At 35.9% G+C, this 13,382-nt stretch overlaps 1 protein-coding gene across 1 annotated transcript in view; it reads right to left on the bottom strand.

The window, feature by feature from the left end:
- Positions 1–13,382, bottom strand: part of LOC126334829 (DNA-directed RNA polymerase II subunit RPB1) — a 48,369-nt gene that overhangs the window by 21,431 nt on the left and 13,556 nt on the right. Inside the window, exons 11-19 of the mRNA XM_049997489.1 lie at positions 10,795–10,913; positions 10,414–10,582; positions 9,273–9,442; positions 9,029–9,157; positions 8,725–8,947; positions 8,354–8,564; positions 6,968–7,218; positions 2,107–2,312; positions 611–874 (exon numbers count right to left, since the gene is read on the bottom strand). Of these exons, the coding sequence (XP_049853446.1) occupies positions 611–874; positions 2,107–2,312; positions 6,968–7,218; positions 8,354–8,564; positions 8,725–8,947; positions 9,029–9,157; positions 9,273–9,442; positions 10,414–10,582; positions 10,795–10,913 (1,742 nt within the window). The remainder of the gene's footprint in view (positions 1–610; positions 875–2,106; positions 2,313–6,967; positions 7,219–8,353; positions 8,565–8,724; positions 8,948–9,028; positions 9,158–9,272; positions 9,443–10,413; positions 10,583–10,794; positions 10,914–13,382) is intronic.

Here is a 13,382-nt window from a genome sequence, read left to right as displayed (position 1 = left end):
ATGTATGTTCTTTGAAGAAAAAGACATGTCTGATAGCTGGGCTACCAACTTATGATTTCTTGTACTGGTCTACCAAAATCTCATTACCTCCTATATGACGAAAGTGGTGTTTTCACTGATTCCTTTGTTAGCTGACGAGCAATTACCAAACAAAGACACAATCCTCCTACAAGACATCAACACTCACAAAGTAAATGCCTTTCATAAATAATATTTATGTATTTGAAACTTATTGCTGAGACATACCAAAATTCACAAATTGTCTTGACTGAGTGCCATCAAAAAGCACTAGCAGATTTCTATTAAGTCATAAAAGTTATAAAGTAGTATTACTTTTCACCACTTTCATAATTCATGCACCAGCCTAACTAAATTTAAATTGTATTATCGAACAATAAACTCCATGTGTCTTAATTGTGCCTGACTTGAACTCTGTGTTCTTCTTTACGGTAAGTAACACACTGTATTTTCCTACATTGTTAAATTGTATTATCTTATTTAAACATTTATTCTTCACCACCGACAGGCTATTTAACTCCCCTTTCGTATTCACAGACTTAGTATATACTCACTATATCAAAATCTCAGGTTATGATGAATGGTTTCATACCTTCCTCAATGTTGTGTGTTCCAAACGACAAAGAACGTTCTTTGCTTTTTCTGCATCTCTTGCAGCTGCACCTGTTAAGAATACTGTCAATGATGGAGCCTTTGGTTTCTTACTGATGTTAATGATTTCCTTCAATCTTGGTACACCCAGAGTTACATTCTTGGAAGATACACCAGCAAAGTGAAATGTGTTCAGTGTCATTTGTGTGGCTGGTTCTCCAAGTGACTGGGCAGCCAAAGCTCCCACCATTTCACCAGGACTACACTGTGAACATATTACAATCAAATTGTCTTATAAAGAGATTAAATACACATAACTCAGTACAAATTCACAAAACTATGGTTCATATTGAACAAGTACACTTCACAATTCTGTAATTTATATTTAGTTATTGTGCTGGCATTACACAAAAACAAATCCTTCAATTTAGATACGAATTCAATATTTCTGAGAGAACAGTAATATTTGAGTTGCATTTAATCACTTTTGGTAACTGTATATCCCCTTTAAAATAATAATAATAATAATAATAATAATAATAATAATAATAATAAGACACATTGATTATATCTGGCTTTGTAGCTTTGCAAGTACTTGGGAAACCAAAGTAATATGCAAACAGAGTAACAGACATTATTTTAGCTCATAGTGGCAATTAACTGTTCTATGTAGCATTTTAGAAGACACAAGCTGGCATTGTCCCCATCAAATACCCATTTTAATTCTACAACTACATGAACAGTGATGATGCCTCACATGAAGTATTGTGACTGTGAAGACAGTCAATTTGACCGTGAAGAGACTAAATCGAGTACAGGTAACTGGAATTGCATGTCAAAAAGTTAAGCTTAAATTTAAAAGACGATGAACGTGCTGATACTTCATGAAGACAAATTAACAACATCTTTGGGTCTGGAAAATTATGGATGCATTAACATTGTAGCACACTTCCAGGTACAATCTCCTAAATAAATGAAATTGCGTGCTTTGGTATTAGTGAAATTAACCAATACTTGTTACAGTTAAGTAAAAAACTAAAAACAATATTTAATTGCCGACATCCTTTGACAAGTAGCAGATAAAACAGAGTTAAACAGTTGCCTTAAGTTCAAACTATGTTCCAAATTATTTTTGGAACTGAATGGCAAAGCAGGTGGTTCATTTATATTCACAAAAAAAGAGTACCATCTATGAACTTTTTCCTCATTCTTTTTTTACGGTACCTGGTACATAATGAGACTAGCACAACTTATCAGCCTTGAATAGTGTCTCAGGTAAAAGACTCACTCTCTTGAGTAAAATATCAGGACATTAGTTTGGAAAGGGAGTATCTGTTTAACTTTATCATCAGGAAGAATAGAACAAATGAACAAAGGATACTCACAAAATTAAGTAAAATCATGTACACCAAAAAATATTGTGATGGAATGAAGCAAATATGGCAAATTTCTGAACAATAGGAAGTTATAAAGTTTGTACTGCTGTTTCATACATACCTGTGCCTGTTGAAATCTTGTCTCTATTTCACCAATCAGCCACTCAAATGCTTCAGTAGATAATCTGTATTCTTCTGAAACACTCTTTGTACAGAGTATAGACCTCACTAAGCACTGAAATAGTAAAGTAGCATTCTCATTTGCTTGTTTACTCAGATGATCCTCTCCTGCTACAATGACACACTTCTTCAAAAGGTCATTAACACCTGCAGAAGATCAACATGATTCATTTTATATGAAGAATTAATTTCCTTTACATAATCTAGTGAAAACTCAATAAGTAAACCAAATAATCTGTTTAGCAAACATTTGCAAAACAGGGAAAAACAACAAGTAATTGATGATAATGGCAGAGTGTTATGTATGAAAGAAAAAAGAAATTTCTGCTCCAATTTTTGATGTACCTAATTCCATATTTTTCTTAAATATGCAGTGTATGACTTAGTAATTTATAGTAAATCATTATATTAGAAAAATAGGCCGGCAGCCATTGTGGGACCTGTATGAAAATAATTCTCTTAATATGGTAGCAGTCAAAGTAAAGAAAAATTGTTATGACGTAACATTTGTTTGGTAATTTCAATAGCAAATTTCTCCAACAAAATGTGTCTCCACACGTCAAGATACTGTAATTTAAAGGAAAACACAGGATGACATAAAGTACGTGAAAACAGAAAAGAAAACTAGGAGAAGCACAAAAGGAAGGTTTTCTCAATGTAATTTAAGCTGACTGGTACATGACCTGTTAAACATAAGTTTTTTTTCCAGCAAAAAGGTTACCTGTGATCATTAATAATTTCAAATACTGATTGACAGAAAAAAATCCAAAAAGCCAACAGAATTCATTAGAACTTGGAAAAAGCTTGAGTCATAACCAAGAAAAAAAATTATTTCTGCCAGGAAAATTTCTTTCTTACAAGCAAAAGTAATTTTATAAGATATCTTTTTCATAAAAACAAAGTTTTCTACACACATGCATATGACAATGTCAGGACTGGGTGTCAGATGTCTTACAATGGAAAGTGATATTTTGGAATGTAATACTGGGGCCTGGAAATATAGCACCTATTTTTGGCAAAATCAGAATCAATTTTGGGTGAAAATGTGAGTAGTTTTGGCATAAGAAGTCCCTGTATGTGCAGGGAAACAAGCCTCATCTCTCTCTTGCAGGGTACCCAGTCCACACTGTGTTGTGTGTTTAAGCAGAAATGACATTGTCATAGAGATCACTGATCCCTTCTGGTATGGCGAGGGTCCTAACTGAATTCTGATGGACCATGATTAGTACCTTCACTCTTTTCAAAATACAAAAACAAAGAACACATAACACAAATCATTTTCCAACACCTACTGCACAACTGCTTGCTGAGGTCTGCAGTGCCGAAAATAAGATAGCTGAGGCCCGAACTTTAGCGGTATTTGACACCAGTGCAGTTTGAAACATCCATTACCTACTATAAATTTACAATATTTATATGCAGAAAATAAAGCTATTTCATATTACCTCTGAAAAAAATTGTTCATCTGGATGCAATTTGTTATGAAATAGCATTTATAAGATAATTTCAAGTTTTGAGGCAGAATTCACACCTATATTTGCATTCACTGCAAATGTGAATTTTTCTGGTCTTTTTACTGCCACATACATTCCACAAGAGAATCTATCTCAAAATATCTGGATCATGATACTGAGAAACTTGATACTGAGACTTTGAGAAAAACATTATGATCCCCATTCCAAAGAAGGCAAATGCTACAAGATGTGAAAATTATAGGACACTCAGCCTAGTTACTCACACCTCTAAAATATTAACCTAAATTATCCTAAAACGCATAGAACAAAAAGTCGAAGCTACACTCTCCGAAGACCAGTTTGGATTCCGGAAAGATAGAGGAACCAGAGAAGCAATATTTGCTCTAAAACTAATAATAGAGATAAGAACCTGAAAACATACATTGCTTTCGTAGATGTAGAGAAAGCCTTTGATAATGTTAAATGGGATAAGATGTTTGAGGTACTCAAAAAAGTAGGAATAGACCATAAAGATAGCAAAATGATATGGAACCTGTACAAAAACGAGACAGCAGTTATCCGTGGATGGACAAAACAAGAAGAGGTGCAGATATGGAAAGGTGCCCGAGAAGGTTGCGCACTATCCCCTGTTATCTTTAACGTATACATTGAAGAGGCGTGGAAAAAAGTAAGGGAAAATTCAGAGATAGGTGTAGTAATTCATGGCCAACGAATAGATATGATAAGATATGCCGATGATACATCTGTCCTGGCTGAAAGTGAAGAAGATCTTGTAGGCCTACTGAATAGAATGGATAAAGTTATGGGTGAAGAATATAATATGAGAATTAATAAAGCAAAAACAAAAGTAATGGCACGCGACAAAGAAGATCAAGTGAAAGTTCAAGTTCATGTAGGCAATGAACTGCTTGAACAAGTTGATAAATTTACTTATCTGGGCAGTAATATTACAAGGTATGGAAGGAGCAATGCAGAAGTGAGGAGTAGAATAGCTCAAGCAAAGGCTGCTTTTAACAAGAAGAAAAACATATTAACATCTAAGAGCATCAGCCTTGAAATCAGGAAAAGATTTTTTAAATCATATGTGTGGAGTGTGGCATGCTATGGGTGTGAAACATGGACTCTCGGGAAAGAGAAAAACCAGAAATTAAATTCTTTTGAAATGTGGTGCTATAGACGCATGCTCAAAATAAAATGTATCGACAAAGTCACAAACGAAGTGGTTCTGGAAAGAGCAGGCGAGAAGAGAAGCTTCTGGAGTTTCATTGTTAAAAGAAGAGTGCAATTTACAGGCCATCTATTAAGACATAAAGGACTCCTGAACACAATCATAGAGGGATATGTCGAGGGAAAAAGACCAAGAGGAAGACCACGACTGAGGTACATGGATCAAATCGTTAAAGATGTGGGATGTAACACCCATAAAGAAATGAAGAGAAAAGCTGAAAGACGCACAGAATGGAGACAAGCTGTCATTATAGCTGTTGTAAACCAGTCCTTGGATTGACCACTACAGAAGAAGAAAGAAGAAGATACTGTGTAACAATAGCAGCCATGTATTGTGAATCGACAAACTTTTGACGTTGTGCAGCACTCAAAACTACGCCGAAGAAACCACTATGATGTCTGCATAGTTGCTATGGAGTTCGTACTACAAAATACCACAGAGAGTGTAGTGGAGAAATGCATGCCTACCATCAGGCTGTGGTGAGAAAACTCAAGCCACGAAACGGAGAAAATTATATTACACTGCAAATGGTTCAGAACAAAATAGATGATTCGCACTAAAGGTGTGTCGTCATTTTCTGCAGAGATAAAACCAGATATAAATTTTTAAGTAAACAACAGCCACACTGTCTCTTCAGGAAGACTCTCTTCATATCCAATAATGCTGCATAACTTTCCTGCACTCATTATTTAAGCACTGTTCTTTGACGTAACAGTAAATGAAAATGCACCTGTAATTTTTTTTAACACATTCTTCAATCAGGTGGACGACTGACAAGTAGCAGAGCATTTAATCACATATCTGCGCAAAGTACAGCACAATTAACCTAACACACATGAATAGGAAAAAGAAACCTGTAATGTTTGAATACGCCATTAGTAGCGTAACGCTTGACACAGTCACGTCGATTAAATCTTTGGGCGTAACATTGCAGAGCAATATGAAGTGGGACAAGCATGTAATGGCAGTTGTGGGGAAGGCGGATTGTCATCTTCGGTTCATTGGTAGAATTTTGGGAAGATGCGGTTCATCTATAAAGGAGACCACTTATAAAACACTAACATGGCCTATTCTTGACTACTGCTCGAGCGTTTGGGATCCCTATCAGGTCGGATTGGGGAGGACATAGAAGCAATTCAGAGGCGGGATGCTAGATATGTTACTGGTAGGTTTGATCATCACGCGAGTGTTACAGAAATGCTTCAGGAACTCGGGTGGGAGTCTCTAGAGGAAAGGAGGCGTTCTTTTCGTGAATCGCTTCTGAGGAAATTTAGAGAACCAGCATTTGAGGCTGACTGCACTACAATTTTACTGTCGCCTACTTACATTTCGCGGAAATACCACAAAGATGAGAGAGATTGGGGCTCGTACAGAGGCATATAGGCAGTCATTTTTCCCTCGTTCTGTTTGGGAGTGGAACAGGGAGAGAAGATTGTAGTTGTGGTATGAGGTACCCTCCGCCATGCACCGTATGGTGGATTGCGGAGTATGTATGTAGATGTTTTTTCAAAGACAGCCATTTTTTGCACAGTTGTGGTCTTGTTCATCAGGGTTTGTACTGTGGGACATGCTGAAAGGTTAGATGAATCAGAAAAACACTCACCAAGTTGATAGTTGACAATGAATCTAGTGCAGGAAACCACTTGGTCAATACTTTACCAAACATACTGACATAAAAATGTCTTGCTTGCAATGATATCAACAACGGAAGTTCTTTGTGATTGTTTGAGTTCGTTGTATAGTGGTGATTCATGTTGCATAACATACATTGTAAAGGCTTGGTGAGATTAGTTTTAAAATAACTGAACTTTTTTTTAGATTTGAAACTTGCAAGGGAAATTGCTGCGATAAAATTACATTCAATAAAAATGAATAGTGAGTTCCAAACGTCTCTGCAATCAATGTGACAACATTCTCACTCTTTTAATCTATGAATGAAACCATTAAAATAAAGTGTTATTCATGAAAAACGAAAATATAACAAAACATTCCATCTTTTACAAAAATGATCCCAACATAATCAAATAACAATAAGTGTAGAAAGAACATTACTTCAATGCTTCATTTAAGGTTGACTTAAGTACATTCTTTTTTTTTACCTTCAATAACTCTGAGTGGACTAAGATCTGTAGGGGCACGTTCATTTATATGGAAAATTTTCTTCACATTCCATATCATACGCTGCAAGTTGCATGGCAACACAACTTTGCTTTCTCCACTTGGGAATATCTGCCTAAGAGCCTCGCGATCTCTGCACAGCTGCTCCCATTCCTTCTCAAGTTCAGATATTACTTCACTGCTGCCCATTAATTCTCGCAGGACATCTTCATGGAATATACGACGCAGGTGCCTATAAAATTAATCAAATGAAAACACTGCAAAGACAGTATAGAGAAGACATATTTCTATCAGATTTATTAGTAAAAAGAACAGCCTCATCTTATCAACATTAATTGTACTTACTCCTATCCTACAGCATTTTTACACAGGCTGAATTTTTCCTTGGTGAAGAATGTAGTTAAAACTGCAAGGAGACAGAACGGTAATACTTACCTTCTACTATTCTACCTAATAGAAATGTTAGCTCTTTTCTCAGGGAAGATAGTGGGATGATTAGAAAAGGTGAGAAAGACTGAACAGGTCACTCAGAATCTGAATACAATATTTTTTTTCTACTTTTGATATGCTACAATAGTATGTGAACACACGTCTTAAATAATGCCAGGGGGCAAAGATAGCCACTCACCTTAAAGTTGAGGCATTAAGTTGCTGAAACACCCCCTGCCCCCCCCCCCCCCCCCCCTCTCTCTCTCTCTCTCTCTCTCTCTCTCTCTCTCTCTCTGTGTGTGTGTGTGTGTGTGTGTGTGTGTGTGTGTGTGTGTGTGTGTGTGTGTGTGTGTGTGTGTGTGTGTGTGTGCGTGCGTGCGTGCGCACACGCACGCTCAATAATATGGTGAGTGGTTATCTTTACTCCTTGCATTATTGGCATTCCACACAGGACTTTCCTGTGTCACAACAACATAGATATCGTTGTAAGTACTCATACATATGGTATTAATAGGCCAGGAAACAAACACTAACTGCCCTAGAAGAGACTTTGTTGAAATATGTGTTTGCACTAAAGGTCCATCATTAGAATTATTGAAGTAATAACTATTACTTCAAATCCATAATCTAAAAGTTAAGACTCTGGTAAGTATGATTTCATTTAAATCTCATAATCCATCTATTACTGCTTTTGACTAAACCACTGATAAAAAATATATAAAAAATGAAAAGTCCTAACTTGTTTATGACCCAGCAAAGAGAATATTTAAAGTATAACATGACTCTAATAATCCAAGAGCATTGCAATTTTTGCAGCTTAAAATTCTGAATGCAAATCAAAACTATTATCACAAAATTCTTGTTTTTCAGGCATTCTGACATACCTCCACATAAAAAAGTCATATTGAGCAGCAGACAAGGAAGCAGAGCTATCTTACCGTTCATTTGTTGGGTCAAACTTGAACTTCTTTTCGAATGTTTTATTTGACAGTTTGATGGTTGGGAGATTCTGAAATTCCACAGTCTCACCACACAACCCATCTTCCCCATAACGCAACTGAATGAGCTGACCCACAGAATTACGTACTGTTCCATCATAATGCACCATTACACTTTCCATAGCCTTTATCAGACGACGCTGGATGTATCCTAATAAAACAACAAAAATCATTAACACACGAAGATTGGTTTGTGATTGCAATATTTAATCATTTATGTGCTTTCATAAACTTATTTAAAAAATAACAGCAAGTGAAACATTGTCGATTTTCAGGCAAGAAACAGACTTTTTGACAAACTGCAAAATTACCTGTTTCAGCAGTTTTCACAGCTGTATCAATAAGACCTTCTCGACCACCCATAGCATGAAAGAAAAATTCTGAGGGTGTGAGACCGGCCAGATATGAGTTTTCAACAAAACCTCTGGATTCAGGACCATAGTCATCTTTAATAAAATGTGGTAATGTTCGTTTGCGAAAACCAAATGGTATTCGCTTTCCTTCAACGTTTTGTTGTCCCACACAAGCAATGACCTGCACATTACAAAGAACAATTACTTCATTTCAGAACGTACTGTTTTCATTCATCATCTGAAAGCATGCAATTAGTGTTACCTGAGAGATGTTGATGTTTGACCCTTTGGAACCTGAAACCACCATAGCTTTTAAGTTATTGTACTCTGTCAGAGACTTCTTGGCAGAACCACCAGTTTTGTCTCGAGCATCATTCAGTATTCTGTTCACCTATAAATCAGAGAAAATGTAAGTTAAAAAAAGTCAATATTTACATATTTTGATGGTTCAATCCTGCATTTCAAATTGTGAATACATTTTGTATACCATTGTACAACGAAAGTACCTGATTCTCGAAAGTCTGTCGCAGAGTATTACCAGGAGTTGGTTCAAGCTCCATGTTGTGAGCTTTATGAATAACTTCTATTACATCTTCCTTAGCTTTTTTGATCGCTTTCTGGATTTCTGTGTAAGTCTGAGGATCAGCAATGGTGTCTCCAATACCAATTGAGTGACCTATCAAGTAAAAAATCTGTGTTTTAAAAGTATGACACAAACGTAATAGTCTAAGACATGCTTTTGACGAGGTGGAAAACTTATACGATAAAGGTAAGACTACAGCACAACTAGAATGCAATCAAAATAAGTTCCTGGTCTTGAGTGTTCCCGTAAAATATTCATCCTCCATATACAGTAAGTACCTCTTAGCATCTCGATTTGAAATTAGTTTCCTCTATACTTCTGCACTTTCTTTCCTTCTCATTCACTAGAGCCTCTAAGGTGCAAGACAACAAAGCACAAGATTTATTGAGTATGTTTAGTATGTCTAGTTTTCAATTTCTCTTGGGAAAACAGATGAGTAACACTGTTTCATATTTGAGAAATTCCTATTAGTTGTGGAAAATTGTTTCCAGAAGGTGTTTGATTGGTTTTAGTCCACCTTGCATATCAATATGTAATATCTGGCACTTCTAAATCATCCTTCAGATGGTAAAATACAATACAGGGTGGCTGTCAAAAAGCCTAAGAGAAATGAGTAGTACTTTTCCTCTGTGTAACTTACATAATAAAATAGTAAATTATAGAAAAAAACTTATATTTTTATCTATTACATGCATCAAACATAATTTTAACTGCCAAAATAACTGTTACAATTGGAGTGACATAACTATTAATATTTGATACAAATATTTCAAAATAATCACTGCTCTTAGATGATACTAAAAACTTCTTTTGCAACGCGTAAAAAAAGCATTTGTCACACGTCAATGTCACATTTGTGAGTGATGCAATTTAGAGTTTAAATCTCCATCAACAAGTGAACTGGTTCCACTTATTCATGTGGGATCTATATCAAACAGTAGCACTTATAGCTCAACTGTAATGCTTGCATTCAAAATCTTACTATCATCTTCACACTAATATATCACCTTGAGCTATAAGTGTTATTTAAGATAAATTCTGTTAAACATTCACTAAACAGTTACCTTCCAATAGCAGCCAGTTGTTCACAACAGTCTGAATATTTCCATAAAATTGACCACACACTTCATGACCCAATTCCAGGAAACAAATATGCAGTAGAGAACCGGCTGATGTTCCCAGTGTTTTCTTACACAGAATGCCCATCACAAGTTCACCATGCTCCACCATTACCTAGGAGGAAAAATCAATGATGTTAAATGAAATTCATGTTTAATTCAGCTGGGGTACCTTCACGTGTGTCCACTGAAGTTAATATTCTCAATTCCGAGGCCATATGTTGCCATATCAAGCAATACTACCAGCAAATTTTGTATCAGGAGTGAAAAGGGGAGGGAGGGAGGGAGAGAGTCATTTCTGCCCTTATGCAAATACTTCTATCTTACCTTTGTGTCACCTGGAGATATCCATTTGTAGGGCCCATCATCTTCTTCATCAGGATGTGTGGAATGAGTACGAATCATGTTCACGTTACCAGGAATTATGAGAGAAAACAACTGCTTGCCTGCAAAACCGGGAAGTAAATACATTAATTCAACATTTTAAAGCTTAATTTCACTGTCATAGATATATGCAATACCATCATGAGTGAAGATGTGTGGTCATATATTATGGTAAAAATGTAAATTTCATATGGTGTAACCACAGCGTTGACTCTTTATTTCACAGTAAACTAAGAACTCTTCATTAGATGACACAAAATAGTGTAGATAAGGGTACAGAAATCCCCATATTAACAAACTGAAACATTATGGAAACTGTACAGCAATTTAAAAGCTGTTAGTTCAACAGAAAAATGAGTATAGTTTCCTTCAAATTTCCCATATGACAGGAGTAGTAATGATAAATTTTCACATGATAGAACTTCCAAAATAATGCAGCACCTCATACACAGCAAGTATCACATTTAACTCCTCATAAAATTACAAAAAATACACTGAACGATACTATTTCCCCAAGATGCATAATGTGAAAGATTAACTGAACTAGAAACATGACTGTAGAAATAAATTTGATGTAAATCAAAAATCATTGTAGTATTTTGTTGTTTACCAATGCGCTACGTTCTGTGCCTGTGATAGTTTTGTGTAATTACACTCACTAAATGAAGAAAATTTACTATTGAACAGACCAGACAGTTTTTCATAATATTAAGGCAGATACATTTAATGCATCCTATGAGAACAAGTTAAGTTGGTTACATAGAGACAAATTTTATTACCAGAGAGAAAGAAAGTGATGAAAAGGAAACATATTACAGACTAAGGATAAGTTTATTGTTACCTATAATGCTGGGACTCAACCTACTGCACTGAGAATGATTTGAAAATGCTCACTTTTGTACAGCATTGGTTACTGTAGTAGACAGTGCTATTCCTGAACAAGAATGGAAGGTTACCACAGATGTCTCAATAACTATGACATTTCAGGAATGTTGACTGTCAGAACAGTCCACATTTCATACTTCAGCTGAAACAGTTTATGGTAGTGGTGGCAGAGATGATGATGATGCACCTGCAATAAGTTTTGTTGTGGCTGTGGAAGAGCTTGATTCTGTTCATCACTATTCTTCCTCAGTTCAATTAAGTTTTCCCAATGTCAAGCAGTTGTTGCGGCAAATTCTGTCAGTACATTTTGTTGGAAGGAATGAGAAAACAACTCTTACTGATTTTTTTTTTAAAACAATGGATAATGTTAACTTTATGTGTAATCACATTTATCCCATAACATTAGTTGAATAAAACAGCTTTCAAATAAAAATTAGGTTTTCTCTCTGGACACTTTCTTTGGAGCAAGACACCTGTTGGTGATTTTACACACAGACTGAAATGTGAAGCAGTTTCATTCCTATTAGCCTATTTTACGTTCCTAGGAAATGATGAGCTAGTGATTAGATGTTATTTATATGACATAAAAATTGCATTTAGTATAATTGAGTCAAACTATTTAAGGAAAACACCTATTACGGAAAAATATATATGGACCCTACAGCTTAAGTTAAGAGGAGGGTATACTGATTTAACTAAAAATATTAAATAGTGGGCTGTAGTATATGCCATAAAGTACAAGTTCACTCAACCCATAAAAACTGTGCCACATTGACTGTTTAATTTCCATACAAGTTTAAATTTCTTGTACACACCAGAATGGGTTAAAAATATATTACTTATATACACTGCTGTATAAAGATAAGTCATTGTTTAATGTTGTTACTAAAAATCTCTACATTTTCTTGACCAATTTACTTCAAATTTTTACATGGTACCATAACACAGGCCTGTTGAGGATGCAGCTAGGCAAACAAAAGTGCTCACACTGACTTGCACTCACAGTAAAACTGGATGGCGAGACATAATTACATTGTGCAGGGAAGTGCAATCAAGCCTTCAGAGGAACAGAGTTACCGTTAAGTTCGGCGTAGCCTTAGATGCAAACATATTTACTTATGGCGCGCTGCTTGAAATGGAGATTAGCTCTTTTTAAATTGATGAGATGTAGCATGATAGCAGGGTCAGGAATTTCAAAGAGAAGGTCAGACACCAGAACATCAATTTACAGTATGCACCATGCATTAATAAGCTTCTGTGCTTCAAAACTATTAACACAATGAAGGAAAAAAAATCGGTTTACAACTGCATTACAATACCTTCCAAGCAGAGGGTTACAGACAACTGGAAGGCAAACACTGAGAAGCTCAGGCACAAAAATTAAAGAGAACCACTTGCCTTAATCTTGACAATCTGTTAGAACTTACATACCTACAGTGTAACTGTTGCATACCAAGTTCCATCGAAAAATTAACCTCGCAGACTTATTTCCTCACTATAAATTATCATGAATTTACAAGTCCGCAGCTACGATTACATCGACATCTCAATGTACATATTTGTGGGCTGTAGGGCAGGGAGTTGGAGGGGTAAGGGGGATGGCGGGGAAGGAGGGGCACGGAAGAGACAGGAGCAAGGAAGCGCAC

Source organism: Schistocerca gregaria, chromosome 2 (genome assembly GCF_023897955.1).
Source record: "Schistocerca gregaria isolate iqSchGreg1 chromosome 2, iqSchGreg1.2, whole genome shotgun sequence".
NCBI lineage: Eukaryota > Metazoa > Arthropoda > Insecta > Orthoptera > Acrididae > Schistocerca > Schistocerca gregaria.
Note: the sequence above shows the minus strand (reverse complement) of the source record. Positions and strands in the feature narration are given on the sequence as shown.